The sequence below is a fragment of the Castanea sativa genome, chromosome 7 (genome assembly GCF_040712315.1).
Source record: "Castanea sativa cultivar Marrone di Chiusa Pesio chromosome 7, ASM4071231v1".
Classification (NCBI taxonomy): Eukaryota; Viridiplantae; Streptophyta; class Magnoliopsida; order Fagales; family Fagaceae; genus Castanea; species Castanea sativa.
This window is the reverse complement of record NC_134019.1, coordinates 40,314,509-40,341,372: the sequence shown is the minus strand read 5'-3', so window position 1 is coordinate 40,341,372 and position 26,864 is coordinate 40,314,509. Positions and strand designations below refer to the sequence as shown.

The 26,864-nt window shown below is 31.0% G+C and overlaps 1 protein-coding gene and 1 long non-coding RNA gene across 2 annotated transcripts; both read right to left on the bottom strand.

The window, feature by feature from the left end:
• Window positions 1–14,494: 14,494 nt before the first annotated feature.
• Window positions 14,495–16,081, bottom strand: LOC142642567 (uncharacterized). The gene is made up of 3 exons (XR_012845679.1): window positions 16,034–16,081; window positions 15,900–15,948; window positions 14,495–14,720 (listed from the first exon to the last, which is right to left on the bottom strand). It is a non-coding gene; the product is annotated as an uncharacterized LOC142642567 (long non-coding RNA).
• Window positions 16,082–21,053: 4,972 nt separating this feature from the next.
• Window positions 21,054–26,347, bottom strand: LOC142605343 (putative amidase At4g34880). The gene is made up of 5 exons (XM_075776802.1): window positions 25,607–26,347; window positions 22,673–22,887; window positions 22,110–22,352; window positions 21,723–21,921; window positions 21,054–21,473 (listed from the first exon to the last, which is right to left on the bottom strand). Exons 1-5 carry the CDS (start codon window positions 26,180–26,182, stop codon window positions 21,117–21,119), a joined length of 1,590 nt encoding a protein of 529 aa, XP_075632917.1. The 5' UTR covers window positions 26,183–26,347; the 3' UTR covers window positions 21,054–21,116.
• Between the last annotated feature and the right edge of the window lie 517 nt (window positions 26,348–26,864).

Here is a 26,864-nt window from a genome sequence, read left to right as displayed (position 1 = left end):
GTCAAGATTTCACTGTAGCTAAAAATTCTTGAATACATACCCAAAATGACCAACAATGTGGTCACTTTTGAAATCATGTTTACCCTCAGACCGATTTGAATACAATATCCTTTTATAGGGAAGATAAGATATACTTCGTGGGGAAAAGTTGCTCAATAATTAGAGTCCTCTATACTTAGAGTCAGTTTAGTTGAATGGGAAAACAAGGAAGAGAGAAAGTGAGGAATAGAAAATGAATTTTTGGGTTGTTCGGTTGGGAGGAAAAGAGAGATTTTGGCAAGGCTCAAGTATTTTCTCCCCAAGCCAACCATAATATAATCTCTCTAATTAAGAGAGAAAACTTGGGTGATTGTGTTTGTTGTTGCTTCAGTTGATTTCAATTACATTTTTATCCCTCTAATTATAACGTTGATTACAACTACCAACCACGCATCTTTATTTCCTTCTTGGGAGAAATTCTACATTATCCCCATTTTTTTGGGGTGCAGTAATTACAAGTAGTCAACCTACCAATATATCACATTTGATGGTTTCATCGTCACATTAAGTAGTATCAATATCAAATATGACCATACTTACATTTGGTGGTTCCCTTATTGTTTAGTCATATAAGATGATTTTATTGTCATATTAGACAGTACTAAAATCACATATAACCTTACTTTTGTCACATTCAATGATTTTTTTCATTCATATTAGATGGCTCCAATATCACATTGGGCAATACTAACATCACATTTTACCATACGTTTGTCACATTTGGTGGTTTTCTTATTTTTTTTAGTCACATTAGATGGTTTTATCACCTCATTGGATAATACCAACATCATATACGATCGTACTTTTATCACACTTGATGATTCCATTTTTTTTTCTCACATTGGATGATGCAAACATCATAGCCCATCTTATTCCAAAGAAGCAACCCGCCCGCTCTTTTTTTGTTTGTAGAAGATATTTTTTGTTGGACCCTCCCCCCCCCCTCTTTTTTAGTTTTAGGCAGTATCAACATCACATATGACTATATCATTGTTATATTCAATGGTTCTTTGTTTTTTTACTCACATTGGATAGTTCTAACGTCAAATTGGGTATTATGAACATCACATATGATCATACTATTGTTACATTCGGTAGTTCCTTTCTTTTTTAGTCACAGTGGATGGTGTTAACATCACATTAAGTAGTACCAGCATCTTGTATAATTCTACCATTGTCACATTAGATGGTTTTCTTATTTATTAGTCATACATTGGATGGTTCCATAGTCACGTTGGGTAATACCAAAGTCACATTTGACCCATTACATTGTTAAATTCAATAAATTTCTTATGTTTTAGTCACATTAGGTAGTGCCAAAGTCACATTAGTAGTATACCAACATCTCATATAACCTTATTATAGTCACGTTTGATATTTACCTTTTCTTTTTGTTACATTGGTTGGTTCCATAGTCACATTGGGCATTACCAATATCACATATGGTCATACTATTGTTACTTTCAGTGGTTCTTTTATTTTTTACACACAATAGATAGTACTATTGTCATATTAGGTCGTACCAACACCACATATGACCATATCACTATCACATTTGGTGGTTCATTTATTTTTTACTTACATTGGATAGTGTCAACATCACATTAGATGGTACCAACATCACAAATGATTGTATCATTGTCACATTTAATGGTTCCCTTAATTTTCTTACTCATATTAGATGCTACCAACATCACATTAGGTAGTACTACATTACATATAAGCGTACCACTATAACATATGGTAATTCTCCTATTTCTCTCACATTGGATGGTGTTGATGTTAGATAGAACTAGCATCACATATGATTGTACCATTGTCACATTTAGTGATTACCTTTTTTCTTTGTCATATTGGATGGTATCAACGTCACATTAATTGGTGATTACCAAAGTTACATTTGGCGGTTCCTTTTATTTTTTTAAACACTCTTGATGGTACCAACGGAACATTGGGTAGTGCCATCCAATATGACTAAAACTCAACATGGCTAATAATGAAAATAAAAATGAAAATTTTATTTTTATGCCACTTAATTAAGATGCATAACCTAAAATAATTTTATTTTAACATTTATTATAAATTTTCTCAATGTTGATCTTCTCTCCATTCTCTGTCACTTTCTCAATGAGTTTGGGTATCCCTCTTGCCCTCTTTACGATTGAAATATTCAAAATATTTTGAGATTTAAAATTTCATATTTTAATAAAAAGCTATTGGATTAAATAATAAGTCATGGTATGTTTATCACATGTTCACTCTCTCCACCTCTCCAAGTAACTTTTGGAATGGGTGGCTCAAATTTTCATTGTTCATCAATTTCAATAAAACTCATGACTGCGATTCATATAAGTTCCAAAATATCATCATCGTTGTCTCAGAGTTAGAGAAATGCCTTACATTATTTTTTTTCTATAATGAAATTGAAAGGGCAAATGAGTTATAATGTATTTCATCATAAAGAAACCAATACAATAATCTATGATATGTGAGAGAAAAATTCTATATCAAATTGATGTTGAGAGAGCAAAATCTAATATTGAGTTTTTTTTAGTAATAACTAAAAATTTAACAATGAATTGTCCTAAAATAGGAATAAACTTAAAACTAACATGGAAACTATACATGCCCAAAAATAGCTATAAAATCTATGAGTGAGAATATACCGCAAAACCTTGAATATGACTAAAATTCTGTCATTAACAAATAAAGTGAGTGAAATAAAATTCAAAAACTTTAAAAATGATTAAAATTTCATTGAAACCTTAAAATAACCTAAATACCCATAATACCTTAAATTTCAAAAATGATGTGAAAATCCCAAGAATGATGTGAAAATCCCTAAAATCTTTAAAATGACCATAATAGCATTAGAACTACTATATTTAGGTTGGGTAGAAAATAGGGGTATTTTTTGTAACTGTTTTTTCCCATTATTTTCTGTTTCCAAAAACAATGTTCTATTTTTGAGATTAAAACATTTGTTTGGCAACCTAAAATGGATAGAAAACAAAAAATTTTCTCAAAACTCAATTTGTGAATGAAATTGAAAACATGCAAAATGCTGTTTTCAGTTTCTAATTTTCAAAAGTCAATAAAAACATGCATTTAATTTAATGAATTTGTCTCATTTAATGAGTTAGGATTAGAGTTCAAATCCTAGTAACAACATATTTTAGTATTTTCTTTCTTTTTTCTTCAAAAAACTATTTTTATAATTTCAACTAACCAAATATGTTTTTTATTTCATAAATACAAGAAAATTGTTTTTTTCTTTATATTCCCAAAAAAAAAATTTTTAAAATAGAAAACAAAAATTGTTACCAAACATAACCAAGATTTTTGAGTTGTTTGGTTGGGAGAGAAAAATGGAGAGATTTTGGTAGGGCTTGGGTATTTTCTACTCGGGCCATCAAAATGTAATCTCTCCAATTTAGAGAGAAAACTTAGGTGATAGAATGTTTTTTGTCTCTCTCATTATAACATTAACCACAATTACCAACTACATATCTTAATCTTTTTTTTCTTTTCTTTTTTTTGCAAAAAATCTTATCTTCTTTCTTTATTTTTATTTTTTTTCAAATGCAACATTTCTGCTTTTTGTTCACTATAGAGTCTCTGTCAATGATCCTGATCTTTCACTGCTTCTCTCTCATAGTCTAGGAATCACGAACACTTCATTTAAGGTGTCGTACCTGCGTCATACTAGTGTTGTATCTGCCGTTTTACATTATATTTTTTCTAAAATTGCTCGTGTCACCGTATCATATCTGAGTCCATGTCCATGCTTCCTAGCTTGCAGAACCTCGTCCACTTGACTCTGCGCGCATCTAGATTCACTTCCAGAATGCTTCAAAGTAGAGGATTCAAAGTTGCAATCTAGTCTAAGTCAACTAGTTATCTTGAAATGAGTTGGTTTTCACTTTCAGTGAAGGAGTTGTGGATGTTGTCAATGGTGGCTTTAGTGATTATGAATTGTGAGCTATTGATTGCGTTGACGATTTCAAGTTTAATATAAACTAGTCACTAACCTGTGCAATGCACGGAAGGTAAGCCATTGTGAAATTTCAATCAATTTTATGTTTAAAACATAATGATTAACATAATGTCTCTAGCATAATTATCCCAAACATGTAATTTTAAGTAGCAAGTAGCAATAGCTCGATTTTTATCTTCAGTATCACATTTAAGACCATGATCACTTCCCCTGTCCTAAGATCCAACATCAAATAGCCATATCATATATATAACTTTGACGTTGTCTAGAAAAAATGTAGTTATAAATATAGTAAAATATATATGGATTTAATATTGAAAACTTTTTGCTAAAAGTACTCTAAATAAAAGTAATTGTTAGCTAAAATAATACAGTGGGACCTAGGAATAGTACCAAAACGTGCAATGGGTCCATGAATAGTAACAAAAATAAGCTGAATAGTAAAATAAATGGGCTTTTTAATTTGGAGCCAAATGCACACTTATTGGGAACATTGTTAACAAATCTTGTAAAAAAGATTTCAATTTTTTTTTTTCATTTGTGTATTATGTTTTTGTAGGAAAGATTGATTCTCAGCTGGGCATTATAATTTGTGGAAATTTAATGCTCCTTTTGTTTACATAAATTTTTAAGAGCATCATCTTCGTGTTTGTATTTCTTGTAGCAAGGAGTTGAAGACTTTTTTTCAAGACCTCCTTCAGGTATTATAAGGAACATCTTTCCTTTCCATACAAAAATTTAAAAAAAAATGTTATATAATCCATAGAACTTTCATAAAATCATGAAAAATACAAACCTTTCTTGTAAGGTCAAATTCACATAATTAAGCCTGTCACCATCTAACTTTTACAATGAAAATATCCAATTAGAATGGTTACAAAATATCTCCCATATGCCAAGCACAAAAACCTAATCAAAAAAAGAAAAGAAGAAAGAAAAATCAATTTAATACTTTATAAAATATCAAAAGGTCAGAAAACTAACAAATTATGGTCCATACGAAACACTAGACCTATCAATTTGATCCCAATTCACAACCAACATCAAAACAAAACTATAATTGAAAGAAAAAACGTAAAGGACTTGTTAACACATAGTACCGATGAGCCCGAGATGTTGGAGTTGGGATACACATTCCTAGGGACTTAAGAATTGCACTGCCACTGCCTTCTGAAGAGGAAAAAAAGAAAAAAGAACACAATGGATAAATTGAATCTCAAACAAAGAGAGATAAACTATTTCACAAAATCATAGACCTCTACGCTGAAGAAGAAAGTGAACTGGAGACAGAGGAGAAGACGTTACTATGTTGCATGCGTTTAGGGTTTGTGGAGTACCTACCTTAAGGGTTTGTGGAGGAAGATTTTAAAACCCAAATAATAAAACCAAAAAACCTAAAATGGAATATAGCATTAAAACCTGCTAAAAAAATATTTGTGAAAACTAAAGGCTCTCCACCGTACATAGAGAGAGGGTGAAGAATTAGAATGAACTTGAAGTTTTTGAGTTTTGTCTCAAGAAATATAAACTGAAATTTATTAGGAAATGTGTAAAATCTATAACTACCCACTGGAACAATGCAATTGAACACCAACAATAGCAAAAAATTGTACTGAAATGGTTTGTATAAGCCCCAAATGAAAAGATACATTCTTCAGTGTTTTTAATGGTAGATGTGACATTAATTTATGTAGCCATGTGGCACATGAAAAAGTGGTCAACAAAAAATCAAACGTTTCGACTATTAGTTATTACTAGTCATAGACCCGCGCGTTGCGCGAGATAATATTATTGTTTTAGTTATTATTGCTTAATAGTTGATTTTTCATTTTCTTTCAAGTTAATATATTGATTTTTGAAAAATATACAATCTAATATATTAATTCAACAACAAAAATAATAATAATGTTGAATAAAATAATGTGAGAAGAAAAAAAAGTTAAAAAAAAAGGATATAACAATAAACACCAAATTAATTATCTCTAAATAAATACCAAATTATTTAAATCATATTATGTAATATTACATTCTTATATACTATATTTAATTCTTTACAATGCAATATGATAAAATTTAACAACCAATGTGAAAAAAAAAAAAAAAAAAAAAACAACAACAACAACAACTTAAAACACAATTAAATCACATCAACCTAAAGTAGAGTTCTAAAAAACACTAAAATTTCTCAACCTAAAGCAGAGATACAAAAAAAAAAATATATATATATATATATATATATATATATAAATCACCAAAAATTGAGAGAGAGAGAGAGAGAGAGAAATTAATTTTTTTGTGAAGAAAAATTATGCATATAATGGAAAAGAGAATGCCAAATTTATACTAAAAGGATAACAATAAGAAGAACCAAAATAAAGGGAAAGATGAAGAGTGATATTAAGAGAAAGGGTAGTGGGGAGATGAAAATGTAAATGTTAAAAAAAAAGTACAAGTTAATTTATTTAAATTTAAATAAAATATTATATGTTTAATTAAAAAAAGAAAATATAAATAATTTAATTATATGGAGAATGTGACTGAGTTTAAATATTGAATAAAATAAGATTAAAAGATTAAAAAAGTAAATATATATATATAACAATAAACTCCAAATTACCCAAATCATGTTATGTAATAGAATAATATATATATATATTATATTTTTTAATTTTTAATATTTTTATAACGCAATAGTATAATATTTAACAATCAAAGAGAACCAAAAAAACTTAAAACGCAAAACTAAATTGTACCAACCCAACGTAGAGTTATAACAAACACAAAAATTTATCAACTTAAGCAAACATGTAGGAAAATAAAAAATAAAAAATAAAAACACTCCAAAATTTTGTGTGTGTGTGTGTGTGTGTGTGAGAGAGAGAGAGAGAGAGAGAGGGAGAGCGAGAAATAACCTTTCTGTGATGGAAAACTATACAAAGAATGTAAGAGAGAATAACAAATTTATAGAGAATGATGTGAATATGAAGAGACAAAATAAGGAATATGAATGGAAAGATGAATAATGACATTAAGGTTGAGGGTACGTAGTGGGGAGATGAAAAGGTAAGGGAGGGAAAGATGAAGAGACAAAATAAAGAAAGATGAAAAGTGATATTAAGGTGGAGGGTAGTGGGGAGATGAAAAGGTAAAGGCATGAGAAAGATTGGAGAAAATGCAATTATTAAAAAAAAGCAAATGTTAAAAAACAATTGTAGGAAAATTAGAAAGAAAAAGGATAATGATGTGAATGCTGATGTGGCTTAACGTGAACACAGTAACATTAAAAGCTAGGTTTTAGCTTTTATATATATATATATATATATATATATATATATATATATATATATATATCACCAAAAATTGAGAGAGTGAGAGAGTGAGAGAGAGAGAAATAAATTTTTTTGTGAAGAAAAATTATGCATATAATGGAAAGAGAATGTCAAATGTATACTATAACAATAAGAATAACCAAAATAAAGGGAAAGATGAAGAGTGATATTAAGAGAGAGGGTAGTGGGGAGATGAAAATGTAAAGGGAAAGAGAAAGATTGAAGAAAGTGTAAATGTTAAAAAAAGTAAGTACAATTTAATTTATTTAAATTTAAATAAAATATTATATGCTTAATTAAAAGAAAAAACAAAGAAATAATTTAATTATATGGAGGATGTGACTGAGTTTAAATATTAAATAAAATAAGATGAAAAGAGTAAAAAAGTAAATATATATAACAATCAACTCCAAATTACACAAATCATGTTATGTAATAGAATAATATATATTATATTCTTATATATTATCTTTTTTAATTTTTTAATTTTTTTATAATGCAATAGTATAATATTTCACAATCAAAGAGAACCAAAAAAACTTAAAACACAAAACTAAATCGTACCAACCCAATGTAGAGTTATAACAAACACAAAAATTTATCAACTTAAGTAGAGATGTAGGAAAATTAAAAAAAACACTCCAAAAATTTGTGTGTATGTGTGTGTGTGAGAGAGAGAGAGAGAGGGAGGGAGAAACAACCTTTCTGTGATGGAAAACTATGCAAAGAATGTAAGAGAGAATAACAAATTTATAGAAGATGATGTGAATATGAAGAGACAAAATAAGGAATATGAATGGAAAGATGAATAGTGAGATTAAGGTTGAGAGTAGTGGGGAGATGAAAAGGTAAGGGAGGGAAAGATGAAGAGACAAAGTAAAGAAAGATGAAAAGTGATATTAAGGTTGAGGGTAGTAGGAAGATGAAAAGATAAAGGCAAGAGAAAGGTTGGAGAAAATGCAATTATTAAAATAAAATAAAAAGCAAATGTTAATAAACAATTGTAGGAAAATAAGAAGAAAAAAAAAGGATAATGATGTAAATGCTGATATGACTCAACGTGAGCATAATAACATTAAACGGCACGTTTCAGGTTTTAGTAATATATAGATTATATAAATTCTAAAATTTAAATACACTCATCATGTAAGGTGTATAGCTAGAGATTTTAAAAATTCTTGAAAATAAGAGCCGAAGGTATAGTCTTGAGTCATTTGGTTGCCCATGAAACCACCAAAGACTCAGTTTGTATAAATACGTTTCAGCTAGACATTTTAACAAACTCTTGGTATTCCAAATTGAGTACTGGCTGCACTCTTTGCATTAAACGTCCACCCCAAATATATGTTTCGAAACAAAAATTAATATCTTCGCTTTTAAACCACCTTATACGTTGTCGTTTAACTCCCTTTGGTACTCGACTTTGTTTTATTTTTTATTTTTTATTTATAAAGTAAAATCTACTTTCAAACCTTTTTTGTTACTTTGCTCTTAATTAGCTTCTTGAGTCGAAACTTTCCGGGACTATAGAAACTCTGTGCAAATATGTCATTCTAATTTTCGTTAATCTTCTAAAAAAAACGTTAAATACATTAAGATACTTTGATATTTCAAGGTCTCATGGAGTAGTGGGTTTTTTTTTTTTTTACAATTAATTTCATTTTTTTGTCCTTTAAGTTTGGAATTTACTTCAAGAGATAAATTGATAAATATTTTGATGAAGAATAGAATTTACTTCTAAACTAATTCAGAAGAAAAATCCGCAAATTCACGACATAGTGATTCAAATGGCCATCCACATGTATTATAGGTTACATAACCTAATTAATGAATCAATTGGGTTGTTTGAATAATTTAATAAGTCTTATGATTTAATACATATAGATAGTTCAATGGATCACCATATAATAAATTAGAAAAAATTCCCCTAAATCAGTTTGGAGGAAAACTGTCATTTGATTAAAACCATGATCTAAAGGAAGAAAAACCAAACCCATTTCACACCATTTTAACACAACCCCTTTTTCACCATACTCAAAAACCAAAATTACAAACATCGACTCTACCCCTAGCGTGTATGATTATATCTCCAATCTGTTTAAATCTATTATCTATATCTAACTTGTATATGATTAGGTCATACTTGAATCTGTATGAGACAACCCATTTCTCAAGTATACATGAGGGCATAATAACGCAACTTCTCAAGTCTACGAGAAAGTAGATTTGTAAATGAATAGCTCAAGTTTGGCTCAAGAACAAATTAGTTAATGACGAGAAGTGTACAATGATTGTCCATAAAGTGACCATCATTACTAAGGATAACTGTCATTACTAAGGACAATCGTAAGCATACATTAATGCCCAGATATAAATTCCTTATTTAAATAGCACAAGTGTAACGGATGTACAGCTTTTTCCAGCTATCAGCTTACAGCTGTTACAACTACCTCAAGCTGACCATTACATAGCCATTACAAGACATTGAATGGGGAAGTTAAATGGCTACTAAATGAGTCATTTAACCCTCCAGCTCAACCATAACTGATAGATAACGATAAAATGCTCGTCTATATTGCAAACCGTCCAAATTAATGATGAGTAAAAGCATAGACAAGTGTAAGCGCAATAATTCCAGACAGCATTCAATGACCAAATGATAAATGAGCACGGAGCCGTTATTGCCGTCCAATGATGTGCATTTAAATGGCCGTTACGAACATTAAAGGGCTAGGATTAAGTGGTAATTATTGAGCCATAAATCCTTCAGCTGTGGTTAAACATTAAAGAGGCCAGTAAATTGAGCATTTATTCACACATACAAATTTCTCTACAAATTACTTATTTCTAAAGAGTTTAAGCTAATTTAAGCATCAGAGAGTCTTTGGCAGGCCCCAAACCAATGTCATTATCTACTTAATGTTTTCTCTTACACAGGATCTCCAAGTCGTCTATTGTATTGACGAGGAACATACTGGCGAGGCAAAATCACGTTTTATCAGTTAATATTTGTGTATTCAACAAACAATTCAAACTCAAGCTTAGGTCTATGCTCAACTATTAAGCAAGCTAAACTTCAATATCGTGTTTGTGAACAAGAATGTGAGTATAAGGCATGATTTTAAGTATATACAATACCATATTTTTATATATATACATGTATGAAACTATATTTATATAGACTTGAAATTAGATTTTGATAAGTTCATAAGATATCATTTTAAATAATATAAATATTCTATGTCGTAATAAAAATCATATATAATGTTAAGTTAGTTATCCAATACAAGGTTAATGAATCTAATTTTTTATATATTTACAAATGAAAACTTGTCTTTCTAATTATTATAAATAAAATATAATTTCAACTAAAATATAGTTCCTAACTATTAGAAGAGATTTAAGGAGCAAAAAATTTTGTAAGTGATATTTACTATATATGGGAAAAGAATAGGGTTAGATTCATAATTTCATATTACATATGATGTAACATTAAATAATATTACAGTCTTCAATATTTTTTTATTAGATATGATTTTTGACAAATCCACTATTGAATTAGATTACGAACCAAAAACCATTGATCCACAATTTAATTAAACCGGGTCAATGGGTTGAATTTTTTTTTTTTTTTAATAATTGAGAATTGGGGCGATGAGCTTCAACACTCATTTTGTTAAGCTTCATACAGATGGTAGTGCATTAGGAAATCTAGAGAAAGCAAACTTAGTCTCTTTCTCTTGATGACTCTATGCATGAAAATAAGAATGAAAAATACTAATTGGAATGAATGAGGGACGAACTATTTATATTTTATAGACACTTAACCATATGCACGAACGAATGAATTATTTCAAAAAGCTAAATGATCTTAATGGTCCAAATCGAAATTTTTTTAAGTGTTCCGATACTGTGCTTTTAAACAAATGAAGAAAGAAGAAGAAAGTGCTACTACATGTATTTATTCATGCATACGTCACTACAAAAAAACTGGCCTACTGCGGCGGGCCAAAACCGCCGCTAAAGCCCCAAAAACCGCCGCTATAGGTACATTTCACCTATTGCGGCGGGGGCTATTGCGGCGGTTCTACCCGCCAGCCTTGTCGCGACGCAATAGCTCTATTGCGGCGGTACAAAAACCCGCCGCTATAAATACGCCTTTTAGCGGCGGTTTTGGTCTATTGCGGCGGGCAGAAAACCGCCGCTATATGTGGTTACATTTAGGTCTATTGACCTTTTAGCGGCGGGATATGCGTGCCGCTATAGGTGACAATCTTTAGCGGCAGGATAGCCCGCCGCTATAGGGCTTCAATTATAGCATAATTTTAGACCTTTAGCGGCGCTTTTTACCCGCCGCTATAGGTTAAAATTAAAATTAAAAAAAAAAAAAAAAAAAAAAACCCGTCCAATTACAAACAACCCGTAATAATGTTACCACAAATGCCTCCAAACAAACATTATATTGACATAGAAGCACAATGAAGTATCAATGTCCGTCATAGAAATAAGTGTTAATATAATAAAATAGACAAGCTTCAGAATTATATATCCTTGAACCAAATGCAACATAACTACCACTAGAAGGAGCAAACACATGAGTTTGCAGAAAAAATAACTTACTACAAGCATTGTGAGCAAAGATCCAATCAATGACATTACGGACATTCCGAAATAAGATTAACAAAATAATTTATTAACTATAATTTCCTTTATTTTTAATTTAATTTTTTGGTACACAAATGCTTACATGCATATATATAAGTTGCATGATCCAGCATCCGTATTCAAGTAGAAACACAACACTCATTTCTTTCCCTTATAAACATAAAAGCTGCACACTATCATCCCATACATAAAACTTTAATCCCACAATGTGTTTAAAAATCTCAAATAACACAACGACCAATCTTAAAACGACCAAATCTCAAATAATTGTATTAGAACATAATAAATTCTTCAAGAAAAAAACACACAAACATTGAGATATAATTTTAAGGAGACACGTTCTTTACAAGCATGAAAGACACATTCAAAGTCACATAATTTATAAAATGAAATTGATTTACGCACTGTACATGAACAAGGCATAGGATTGTGAACTATATCTTTGTCTCCATTGACTTAAAATTATCTAACATATATTCTACGTACTCAGAATCGAATAAATTTTGTGTAATCCAACCTAGCCAAAGAAAGAGCACAAACACAAATTAAATACCAATTCAGAATGCATATATAACAATTTCAAGGTAAACCAAGGACTTAAAAATGCAGATTTTTCAGTAAAAAAAATCAAAAAGAGAAAGTACAAGCACTAGTATGTGTTTAAATCATAAGAAGAGACAACTAGTAAAGAGAACCTAAAAGCAATTATCTTAGGGCAAGAATTTTTTATTAAAAAAAAATTCAATACATGCAACCATATTAGGAGGAAGTTCCTCAATCGTTCAACATGTTTGCAAGCAAGATGCCTGCAAATTATCAAACATTACTGTGTTTAAATAAACAAGTATAATAAGTAAAACCATAAGAGAATTGTCACCAAGTAATAGTTCAGCTTGAGCATTGAATGGTGAAATTCATTATTAAAAAAAACACACACACACAAGCTTAAATAATTCAACCCATACAAATATGGGGAAGGAGAGAATATAGCTTCAGTAAATAGAAAAACAAAAAAAAAACAAAAAACAAAAACAAAAAAAGAAAAAGAAAAACAAAACAAAAAAAGGGTCTAGCTGAAATACTGAAAAATTAATACAAGTAATAAAGTAGTTCTTTATGGTGAGAGACATTGACCTTACGTTAGGGGGTGTCATACTATAAAAAAAATTATAAAAAAAAAAAACAGGTGGGGTCCAAAGTCAATCAATTCTTACTACATCGCAAAACCAACCAAAGCATATAACATCATTAAGATGGCTTAATTGGTATCAAATTCATGTTAAAGTCAATCCGTGGAGTATTAATGAGAAAGAAACTATTAACCCAAAGTAAATACCCCATCCCCTGAGTCTGAGAGTGCACTAATGAGTCAAATATCTTTCTAAATCCTTTTGAGCATTATATCTTTCTAAATCCTTTTGAGTATACAATTTTTTTTTAGTTTGCAATACACATGTATAAAAAATATTCAAAAAAGGGCTTAGCATCTTGACCTTAAAGTGGCAATGTAGCATTATACTACAATAGTAAAACATTTGGCATCAAATTTAGCTCCTCTTTAAATAATCTAATGACTAAACATACCTATATAACGAGAAAATGTATTCATCAACTGATGATCAATTGGCTTTATTAATTAAAAGAAAAAAAAAAAACTAAAACCATAAGCTACAAGATAAAATAAATAGAAATTGAAATGAAATATAAATAAAAAAGATAAGAAAAGTACTGGGAAATTGAAATTAATTTATGGAGTTGAATGAAAAAGAAACTAGGCTAGTGTTGATTTGCTAGGCTAGTGTAGTGGCTACGTGTTTGGGAAAGCAATTTTGAGGCTTGTAAGGGACATGGACAGGTGGGGCTATGCTGTGGGGGGGCAATCAATTTCCTTGAAGGGGGACCCGCTCATAAATAATAAAAAAAAGGTATTGAGTCACATTTTTAGTTTTTAACCTACAATAAAATATTTTGTAAAATTTTTGTAGGGGCCTTGGACCCCCCTGCTATACACACAGTTCCGCCCCTGCTGCAAAGGGACCATGATCTAACAAGGAAAAAAAAAAAAAAAGATCTCAGTACAACAAGATCCCTCTCCTCTTAATCTAACAACAGCAACAACCACAGTAAAAAAAAAACAACTAATCCAAGTCCTGAACTAGTCAAGAAAAACATAACCCCCATAAACTGATTTAAACATCAATATACAGAAATCAATCCCAAATACCTAAGCAAAACATAACCAAGTCTCATATTACCATAAGCCCCACAAAACATAATACACCCACAAGCTGATTTCAATTCTATGTCAGAAAAACCATGCCCAAACCTAAACAAAAAAAAAAAAACACAACCCTAAACCATAAAACAACCCAAAAAATAAATACCCATCAACCATTTCTTTGTTCTTACCACAAATCACAACCATAGCAACGAAAAAAATTAAAACTTTACATGACCTCAGATCAAAACAACTCATAAAACCCACAAAGCTAAAACACCCACCAGCTGATTCAACCCCAAAGCTAAGATTTTGAGCTAATTTACCATAATTTCATTTTCTCAACAACCAAACATAGCTTACAACAACAAAAAAAAAAATCATAGAGATAGAGAGAAAACTTACAGCAGGAAATCTGGTATCGAGCTTTTTCCTCATGGCTATGAGATCTTTAAGGCATTGAATTTAAATACTAAAACATTAAAAAAACACAAAATAGAGTATCAAAATTTTTTAGAGAAAACACACTCCGATTCCCACGTTTTAGACTCGAGCAAAGAAAAGAGAAAAAAAAATAAACATAAAATAAACATAAAAACCAAATCCCTAATTTAACTCGAATACATCAAAAAAAAAAAGTTAGGCGACTAACCACCAGAATGCTTGTTGAACCACCTAGCTGTCCCTAACAATGGAATTGTAAGTGTGGTGACCCATTATGCTTTAACGAGATAAACAAAGCCATTCATCAAGAAAAAAAAATCGAATTTTGAATTTTCTTTTATTATTGCGTCAATACAAAATAAAGGAGCATGGAATTAACATACATATTAACATGCTAGAAAAATCGAGATGTAGTTACCATACAATGATAAAGTGTTTGAAAAAACACGAAGAAGAAAATAAAGGAGCATGGAATTAACATACATATTAACAACAAAAAAATTAGGATTACAATTTCTTCCAATTTTAATCAATATTTTAAGACAAGTGACCAACTTTTAAGAGCAATGCCCATGAGTAATATGTGATGTCACTCCCTCAAAATTACATTCTATTATATACTATATAATTATATTTGTGATCTTGTTTGTCCTATATGAACCAGTCAAAAGATTAAAGGATATATTATACATCCTTTGACCTGAATGATTCATACCAAAAGATTCGGATGAAAACATTCACACTCTCAGATCTATCAAATCTGAAATGGGTTGACACCAGTTTCAAACTTTTGTAATTTGATACCAATAAAGCAAAGAACTTAAACAAACCCCCCCAACCAAACCAAATCCAAATATGTAACATTATTAATTCTTATTCTCTCTGATGCTTCCTTAAAAAAATGATGACAAAAATGAAAATTAATAATCACTGACTTCAATGGCTCTCTATTTTTCACATTAAAAATCAAAACTAAATATCTACATCAAAATTAGAACAATAACCCACCACGCTTCTTGCTTAAAAAATTGAATTGAGGTATTTTGTTTTTCTATTTAGTATTTCAATAAACAAAAACAAAGTTAATCACGAAGTCAAAATTTTCTAAATTATTCATTAATCTTTCATTTTCCTCGGTTCCTAAGTGACCCAATTCACAAAAACCGAACAATAAAACAATAAACTAGAATTGAATAGAGAGAGATACCTTGGAAGAGGTACTTGCAGATCTCTCTACGATTCTTCTCTGAAATAATCTGAAAATTGAACAAAACGAAACATTAATATATTAACACGCCTAAACACACACACAAACACATATACAGATTCAGAGAGAGAGACCATGGTTGCGAAGCGAAGAAAATACGAGCTCTCGGTTATTGACGGAGCGACGGCAGAGATATAGAGGAGCTCGAGCACTGAAAACCCTAGAGAAAATGCCCTAGTAAAAATGGTGGTTTATAGTTTTGTCCAAGAAAGAGATGAGTGAAGAGAGAGAGAGGGGATGGGGAATGAGGAGGGCGGCTGAATGAGAAAAGAGATGTTTAGGGTTTTTTATGTTTAGTTTTAAATATAACCAAAACGACGTAGTTTGGATAATAGTAACTTTAAAAATGAAAAGGGAAAAAAGGTTGTCATGGAGGTTAGAACCTTGGACAAGTCCTTGAAAAATATGCACGGTACACATGTTAACCACTAAGGCAACATTAATGTTATTTGTTCATTATTATCTATGTATGATATAAGACTGAAATTTTTTACTTTTTCAAAGACCTATATTAGATTTAGGATTTAAAAAATAATTATAATATTTTTAATTAGACCTCACATTAGATTTTTTTTTATATATAAAAAAATGACTCACTTTAGGTTTCAATACAAAGAAAAAAAAAAAAAAAAACTCACGTAAAACTCTCACACTATTTAGTTTAAAACATTAAAATGATGATGTGGAAAATTGTGGGAGTTTCAGATGTTTCGGTTTTAATAATGATGAATTTCAGTTAGATTAAAATGGATTGTTGTTAAAGTAATATTTTTATCAACTTATAAATTATAAGAGAAGAAGATAAAAAAAAATTTATATTTATTTTAAAAAAAAATTAAAAACAAATTCTCCAATTTGGTGAAGTCACTTGGTTATTTTATTAATGAGCTATGAAATAAAATTTAAAAACAAAAAACAATCAAATATACTCAATAAAATTCACCACTCAAATTTCTCAAAAAAAAAAAAACCACACGACAAAAATTATCACACATTCTTATTAAAAAATTTAAAAAAAAATTATCATGGCTATTATTAAATTTATGTAAGAATTTTAATATTTGACTAACTACGTTTACTTTTTAAAAAAAATAATATTACTAATTGGATGGTCAGATTGAGATAACATAATCATACAAGTACACAACACATATCAGTCACGTGCCATTCTTAGATTTGAAATCTAACTGTTGGACTTGAAGAGTATAATGAAAGGTTAATTTTGGTAAATTTGGTCACAATCAAATGGTAGATTTATCAAAATTCACATCAAATTAAGAAATATAGGGTTGGGTTCAAGTTACACTTGATGTAACTCTAAAAAATGTTACACCAACCAATAACTTATTGTTGAATTCATATTTTGAAAATCCAACCGTTGGACCACATTTTCTATATGTTCTTAACATGCGTACCAATTTTCATGCCAATCGGATGTAATTTACCATTTGATCTTTAAACTCATCTTTTATGCGTTATTGTAAACTACAAAAAGATGAAATAAAAACAATGAATCAAGAAAGGACTATTAATCTTTGATTACCTTGAAATTTTTTAATCATGAAAACTATATGAAGATAATGTAATCTAACGGTAGATTTGTCAAAATTCACATCGAATTACGAAATATAGGGTTGGGTTCAAGTTACACTTGATGTAACTCTAAAAAATGTTACACCAACCAATAACTTATTGTTGAATTCATATTTTGAAAATCCAACCGTTGGACCACATTTTCTATATGTTCTTAACATGCGTGCCAATTTTCATGCCAATCGGATGTAATTTACCATTTGATCTTTAAACTCATCTTTTATGCGTTATTGTAAACTACAAAAACTTGAATTTAAACAATTGATTGATGACATGACTATTAATCTTTGATCACCTTGAAATTTTTTAATCATGAAAACTATATGAAGATAATGTAATCTAACGGTAGATTTGTCAAAATTCACATCGAATTACGAAATATAGGGTTGGGTTCAAGTTACACTTGATGTAACTCTAAAAAATGTTACACCAACCAATAACTTATTGTTGAATTCATATTTTGAAAATCCAACCGTTGGACCACATTTTCTATATGTTCTTAACATGCGTGCCAATTTTCATGCCAATCGGATGTAATTTACCATTTGATCTTTAAACTCATCTTTTATGCGTTATTGTAAACTACAAAAACTTGAATTTAAACAATTGATTGATGACATGACTATTAATCTTTGATCACCTTGAAATTTTTTAAGCATGAAAACTATATGAAGATAATATAATCTAACGGTAGATTTGTCAAAATTCACATCGAATTACGAAATATAGAATTGGGTTCAAGTTACGCTTGATGTAACTCTAAAAAATGTTACATCAACCAATAACTTATTGTTGAATTCATATTTTGAAAATCCAACCGTTGGATCACATTTTCTATATGTTCTTAACATGCGTGCCAATTTTCATGCCAATCGGATGTAATTTACCATTTGATCTTTAAACTCATCTTTTATGCGTTATTGTAAACTACAAAAACTTGAATTTAAACAATTGATTGATGGCATGACTATTAATCTTTGATCACCTTGAAATTTTTTAAGCATGAAAACTATATGAAGATAATATAATCTAACGGTAGATTTGTCAAAATTCACATCGAATTACGAAATATAGGGTTGGGTTCAAGTTACACTTGATGTAACTCTAAAAAATGGTACACCAACCAATAACTTATTGTTGAATTCATATTTTGAAAATCCAACCGTTGGACCACATTTTCTATATGTTCTTAACATGCGTGCCAATTTTCATGCCAATCGGATGTAATTTACCATTTGATCTTTAAACTCATCTTTTATGCGTTATTGTAAACTACAAAAACTTGAATTTAAACAATTAATTGATGACATGACTATTAATCTTTGATCACCTTGAAATTTTTTAAGCATGAAAACTATATAAAGATAATGTAATCTAACGGTAGATTTGTCAAAATTCACATCGAATTACGAAATATAAGGTTAGGTTCAAGTTACGCTTGATGTAACTCTAAAAAATGTTACACCAACCAATAACTTATTGTTGAATTCATATTTTGAAAATCCAACCGTTGGATCACATTTTCTATATGTTCTTAACATGCATGCCAATTTTTATGCCAATCGGATGTAATTTACCATTTGATCTTTAAACTCATCCTTTATGCGTTATTTTTAATTACAAAAACTTAAATTTAAACAATTGATTGATGACATGGCTATTAATCTTTGATCACCTTGAAATTTTGTAAGCATGAAAAATATATGAAGATAATGTAATCTAACGGTAGATTTGTCAAAATTCACATCGAATTAAGAAATATAGGGTTGGGTTCAAGTTACACTTGATGTAACTCTAAAAAATGTTACACCAACCAATAACTTATTGTTGAATTCATATTTTGAAAATTCAACTGTTGGATCACATTTTCTATATGTTCTTAACATGCATGCCAATTTTTATGTCAATCGGATGTAATTTACCATTTGATCTTTAAACTCATCTTTTATGCGTTATTGTAAACTACAAAAACTTGATTTTATACAAAAACCTTACCTATAGCGGCGGTTACAAAAAACGCCGCAATAGATCTCATCTATCGCGGCGGGCCAAAAACGCGCCGCAGGCGGCGATATAGCGGCGGTTTTTGCACCCGCCGCAATAGGACTGCTGCAATTTCAGGGTCTATTGCGGCTGGTCTTTGACCCGCAGGTAAATCTAAGCCACTGGCCCCTAATGCGGGTCTATTACGGCGGGTCACTGTCCCGCCGAAATAGTACGCCGCAATATACTTAGGTCTATTGCGGCGGGCGATGACCCGCCGCAATGGTCTCATTAACATGGCGGGCCGAAAAAGCGCCGCAATAGGCGACTTATAGCGGCAGTTTTCTCACCCGCCGCAATAGGCCCGCCGCAATAGGCCAGTTTTCTTGTAGTGCGTTGCACATATATAGACAAGTATCATGCCTAGGTCAAAGGAAGAAAATTATCCAAAAAGTCTGAGAGGCACTAAAAAGTTCACTAAAAATTACACATGATCCCTTTTGTGGTTATAATTTTGTGGAACCAATCGCCCAAGTGATTTTTTAAAAAAAATGAAAAAAATTCATATATGGTTGAGAGTAGGAAAATTTGAATCCTAAGGGGGTGTTTGATACATACACTTAACAACTGAAAACATGTGTTTGAAAATATGTGTGAAAATATGTGTGGATGAAAAAATGTGTAAAAATATGTGTAATATTGTTTAAAAACTGAAAACATGTGTTTAAGTGAGTGTACCAAACGATACCTAAATTTCTTTCTTGAAAATACTGGGAGGTATCAATTAGTTAGGCTACAAAGCTCTTTTTTTTTTTTCTTTTTTTGAAACATGCTACAAAGCTCTTAATTAGACCCAAGTGAGTTGAATGGTAAAAAGAGCATAAACTTTTCAGATTTTTTTCTTCTTTTTTTTTTTTGGTTGTGGCAAGTTACAACAGGTCGATTGGGTTCGATGGGGGTGGGGGGTGGGGTGGGCTATGCGTAAAATAATTTGCATATGAAAGGGTGTTATTTTATGGTTAATTAAAATTATTTTCAATATGACCAGAATTTTAGGTTGGGCGTGGGCAAAACACCTAAAATTTGGGGGAAAATTTTCCTAAATTATTTTACATGAAAACAAATGAACCCATAAATATAAAATATTAATTATGTATATTTATTGAGAAGAAGCAATTTATATTTTAACGAGTAAGAATAATATATTTTAAGTAAAAATATACATTATAGAAAGTTTCATAAATATTATTGGAGTGACATTTAATTAAAAAATGTCCACCTCATACTTTCGTCTTAGGGTTCAAACTATATCAAGCCGCCTTGTTAATTTGATGGAAAGCATTTAAGAGCTAATGTTATTATGTCCATAATTTTTTAGCTCACAGTCCTTTTCATTTTAATTTTGAGCATGTTTTGATACTATACTCGATATATATCATCTGCCACAAGAACATATATTAATGCTTTTTTTCTTTTTATTGATAGATAGAAATCACCAGGACATACAAGTTAAATCGAAGTACATGATTAAGAGGTATTAATAGACGTTCTTCAATTTAAAATAGAGGTTGTTCTAAAACATCAAGGTTTAAATGAAGGTGGCTTTCTAATCTTAGTAGCCTGCTCAAAGCCATATGCAATCTCAATCAACGTTGGCTCTGAGCCCTTTAGTCCTCCAAAGGTTATGCCAAAGGGCACACCGTTATTATCATATCCTGCAGGGACATTAATACCAGGGAATCCCCCAATTGCAAGAACTGGAGCAGCATCTGGACCAGGTGTTACCAGTGCATCTAACCTATTCTTACGCATCAGTTTCTCAAATCCATCCCTGGAAAGATTTTTCAAGTTAAGCAATGCCGCCTTCTCATTATTGCCAATTCCATTCGTGGCTTGGGATAATAGAAAGTTGGCTTGGCCATATTCCTTGATCTTTTCCTGCATGTCCATTCAAGTCAAATTTTCAGCATAAAAAGACAAGCTTTGCCCATGTCGCTTGAGTATCCAACCATGGATCAAAGAAATTAAGGGAACCTTTGGTGATATTTCACCCATTAGAAAATAAGTAATTGAAATATTTATTTATTATATTGTTGAAGTGACATCAATCATTCATATTCATTATCACGCAAGTTTGTAAGTTTTGTATAACAAAATTGGTTGTAATTTTAAAATTTTCCTACTTACTATAACAGGGTTATTCAAGTTGAATGCAATTATGTCTGCCAATGACCTCACTGTAGAGTTGCTCAGCTCTTTTAGGTAGTCGTTTATTGAAATCTTGAACTCAGCCAGCAGAGCAATTAATTCGCCGCTTTGTGAGGGATCCATAATAACATCAAGATTTGCTATTTCCAGATTGTCCACTATAGTCGCACCTCTTTGCCTTGACATAAACAAAAGAAAACAAAAAGTTACTACTGTAGAAGTGCTTGATTAAATGTTACATACTGCGCTAGTGAAGCCAATAATAGCCTAGGTTCGAGAGTAAGACAAACATGCTGAAGGGGCTAACTTGTTTGTGCTACAAATGTGCATATGCATTACTTTCCTACTGCCCTTGCAGAAATTTACCTTAACACATTTAGATGATGCTCAAAGGCTGGAATTGCAGAGGTTCCATTATATGAGTCCAAAAATGGTTCTCTCACAACACCCAATATCTTTCCTTTGAGGCCATCTTCATTCAGAAATTGTATGTAGCCACCTGGAGGTATGAACACAGATGCTGCCTTTGTTGCTTCATAATCTCTTGGATCAAAACCCACAATCGCATCAAGCACATACACTGCATCTGTTACAGTTCTGCATATGGGCCTGTAATTGGACATAATCAAAATTCCTTAGTTAAACCTCAGCCTAAAGTAGCATCCATTCTGTGCCACATACATAAGCTCACTTCTGCCTGATAAATTCCTATTTATCCTAACATCTGAAGCTGTTAATAAATGATGAATCTAATCACTTAATCATTATTCTATCACCACATAGTATTCAAATATAGAAGAGGATCAAGGAGTAGTTTCTCACCCTTTTTTAAAAAAAAATTTTATTTTATCAATTCCCTGCAAAAGAAAATTGAAGGCACAATCTAATGGTATGTGATTAGTAAAACAACTAGTAACAGACTAGCTTACCCAATGGTGTCCTGACGAGGCGAGATTGGGATGACACCAGCACGGCTGGTGAGACCAACAGTGGGTTTAATCCCTACAACCGAGTTGTGATCAGCTGGACAGATGATGGAGCCATCTGTTTCAGTCCCCAGTGACACTGATACCATGTTTGCTGCAACTGAGATTGCAGGTCCACTGCTTGAACCACATGGATCCGCGGATTCCACATAAGGATTCTACATGTTCCCCCCCAAAAAAATTCATGATATATGTATGTATATATATGAGCAGTTTTATCACCAAAGAACAGAAGTAGAGCAAACAAGCAGCCAAGCTGCACTCAACAAAAACTCAATACAAGTTACCTAAGAATTATGAATATCTTTGTTGTAATAAATTTGCATTATTCCTAAGTCGACATCCTATCAAGTTCAACTCACTTAAGTTCAACTCACTTAAGCACCGAACCCAAACCAAACTAGGCTTTACTGTTAGTGGAGATGTTGTAAGTTAGTTAATTAAATGACAAACTTTAGTTACAAAATTGGTTATAACCTAAAACTACAACCTTACTTAATATTTTTTTATTATAAGGTAAATTTTGACAAATCTACCATTGGATTACATCAATTTTTTTTTTTATACAAGATAGAATTTCTACTCTAGCCTAATTTAAGTGTATATGTATAAATCTTCATCTTGGGACTTGAACTCTGACCTTTCATGCTTGAAAATTTCTAAAAATTAAAACTTAATGACTGTGTCATCAATAAATTTTTAAAATTACAAGTTTTGTAGTTTATAATCAACATAGATATAAAAGCAGAGACCTCATTGAGCGAGGGTCTAAGCTTTGCCAAGTGGCACTTCCTATGAAGTTTTTCTACAATCATCCAACTCTCCCATTAATTGACTAAGTTTACATCACAACTCTCTCTCTTCTTCATGTTTTTTAGTATACCAAATGTTTCAATCTTTTTTTTTTTTTAAAGGATACTAATAACTAATGAGATTGAGATAGATAATCTTCTAGCATTTTTGTTGCCTAAATTACACAAATCCATATCTTTTATTTACAATAATCATTATTATTTTATTTTATTCTATGGGAATCCTTTTTATTTTATAGTGATGAATTTACATACAAACATCTCATAAACAAAGTCTCCTACAGTCTTTTTTTTTTTTTTTTTTTTGGTACGACAAGTTTTTACGTTAGTTATATAAAAAGTTTTTACTTTTATGATTGTGTAGATGCATTAATCACAGCTTGCCTCCAAAATGATGTTTTGGTTTTCGCCTTTTTGTTTTCAAATTATGTACATTATCAATACTCTGCTATAATGATTAATGTAGGATTTACTAAACCTTTGACTCCCCAACCTCTCTCTCACGCTTTGCCTTCCCCTCTCGACTTTGACTATATGCATCCATTCTCTTTCTTTCTCTCTTAAAAAAACTCTCTCCATACTCACAATTTTTTAAAACACCAGGCCAATAGAAGAAACCTATTGCTCTTGTGATTTTTTGTTGTACCAATGGCTATCCATTGCACATTAAGTGACCTTGACATGTATGAGTTCAAGCTATCTTTTGTTACTTTCAAAAATTCATTTCTTCTACAATCGGTAGGGTTAAGATCGTGAGATTCTGTATTTTGTTATTTTCTTTTATAGGTTGTGTTATTGTGTATATCTATTTCCAAAAGATGCTTGAAATCTAGAACTGAGAAGTCAATAATTGTTTATTAGTGTAAAAGTCTCATTGTCATTGTCCTTTCAAGATTGTTTAATCTTAGTATATGGCTTGAGTAGACTGGTCTTTTCAAAATAAACAAAAACTAAACCTACTGTAAATCATAAATTGGATTATAGAGATCAAGCAGTAATCATCTAGGGTGGAGGTTTTTTTTATTTATTATTATTTATAAATATAAGATAGAAATTCTACTCTAGCCAAATCTAAGTGTACATGTGTGTGAAACTTTCTCCTGGAAACTTGAACCTCGGCCCTTGCCCCCCATACCCCATGCCCCACAAGTACTTATAATTGTGGAGTGACCATCACACCAAGGGTGTGCAGTGGTAGGGTGGAGGGGATTTAGTCAATGGCAATTGAATTTTTAGAGGAAAAACAACACGATTATTCAATCCGCATTCTTTAGACTCCAAAACTTCTTTCTCGAGTAAGTCTCTTCATATTTTAATAAAAAAAATACATATTGAATTTTTTCCTACAATAAATTGAGTTTTGAGTTAATGGTTTTTTTTTTTTTTTGAGTTTTGGTTTAATGATGATTGTATAATGATCTATATGTTGTGTGTGCTTTCTTTTCTATGAAATTCAATACTGTATCAATTGAGGATTTTAGCATTTGGTTCATTAAGGTTTTTTTTTTTTTTTTTAATTCTAAATTTCATCTTTATTTCATTATTTTGTTTTTGTCACTTTTTATAATAAACTCATAACTAACAAAGTTCTATGACAATTATGGTATAATATATATACAACATTCTCCGAATTTATCTTACATAAAACATTGCAATATTATCCGTGCATCGCATGGGCAACTTACTAGTTATACATAAAATATAAACTTATAGATCATATAATAATATTTATTTTATTGAGTAAAATTCTACGCTAGCACTACCACCTATTTGACCAATTTTATAGTTGAAAATTTAATAAACTTTATTTTATATATATATATAGTTATACATAAAATATAAACTTATAGATCATATAATAAATAATATATAATAATATTTATTTTATTGAGTAAAATTCTACACTACCACTACCACCGATTTGACCAATTTTATAGTTGAAACTTTAATAAATTTTATTATATATATCAACTAATAAATAATTCTCTTATCAAACAAACAAACAAAAAAAAAGTTAGTAAGTAATTTTCAAGAAGAAAAAAAATAATAATAAAAAATAACTAACCAGGGATTGTCCACCTCTGGCACACCAACCATCAGGTATCTCCGAAGACCGAACTCCATACCACTCAGTAAGACTAGCCTTCCCTAAGATGACAGCTCCGGCTTTTCTCAAACGTTGGACCACGCCGGCATCTCTAGCTACCGTTGATCCCAGCAGCGCGTACGACCCACACGTCGTGTTCAGCTTGTCCTTAGTCCCTATACTGTCTTTCGACAGTATGGGGATCCCATGCAACTCTCCCAAAGATCGACGGCCCTGATCTTTCGCCGCCGCCGCCGCCTGCCTCTCGCGGTCAGCCTCGTCCGCTTGATTAAGCGCGTCTGGATTCACTTCCAGTACGCTGCGGAGCAGGGGATTCAAGGCTTCGATCTGGTCTAGGTACAAGTCGACGAGTTGTCTTGAAGTGAGTTGGTTTTTGGAGAAGGCGAGGTGGATGTCGTCGATGGTGGCTTCGGTGATTGAGAATTGTGAGCCGTTGATTGGGTTGACGAAGATGGTAGAGAAAAGTAACAGCAATAAAAGCAAGGTCAACGGTGAAGAGGAGAGGAGAGACGTAGTTGGACTGTGGCTCTGCATTTTAGTTAGTTTCAAGCTTCAAACCATCAGTCAGCAAAATCCGGCGGAGAACAGTGGAAGTGCTACAACATCTATCCATAATCCATCTATACATACCTCTTTCACTGCCTTGTACTGATTTATTGTTTAATAGGTAATACTTTAATTTCTTTTTTAGTTTTGTGAGCCCTTCACAACTGAGTCACTCGTTGGAAAAGCTGAAAGTTTTACCCTTCAGTTGTGTTGACTTCTAAGCCACCTCTACTCTCATCATTTTTAATTTTTTTTCCTCTTTTAATTTTAATTTTATCACTGCCCCGGTTATAATCTAAAAAATAATTATTAATTTGTTATTATTATTGAGTGATATTTGGGATTTGGGCATGAGTTTAACATATTAGTTGAAATATGAATTTATAATTATAAAATTCTTATAAATTTATATGGGTTTTGATGAACAACCTGCAATAAAATTTTTTTTTAAAAAAGTAGCTATAACCGAAACGGCATAATGAAATTGACTGGTTCTAGACTTGTATCGAAATTTTCTGTTTTAATTAACAAGCTGAAGTAAGTTTTGAAATAATATTCAGAACATTTTATTTATTTATTTATTTATAAGAATGCAGGTATATATATTGTGTAAACTTAAAATATCCATAAGACCACTCATAATAAGGATGCTAAAATGACTAAATAGTCA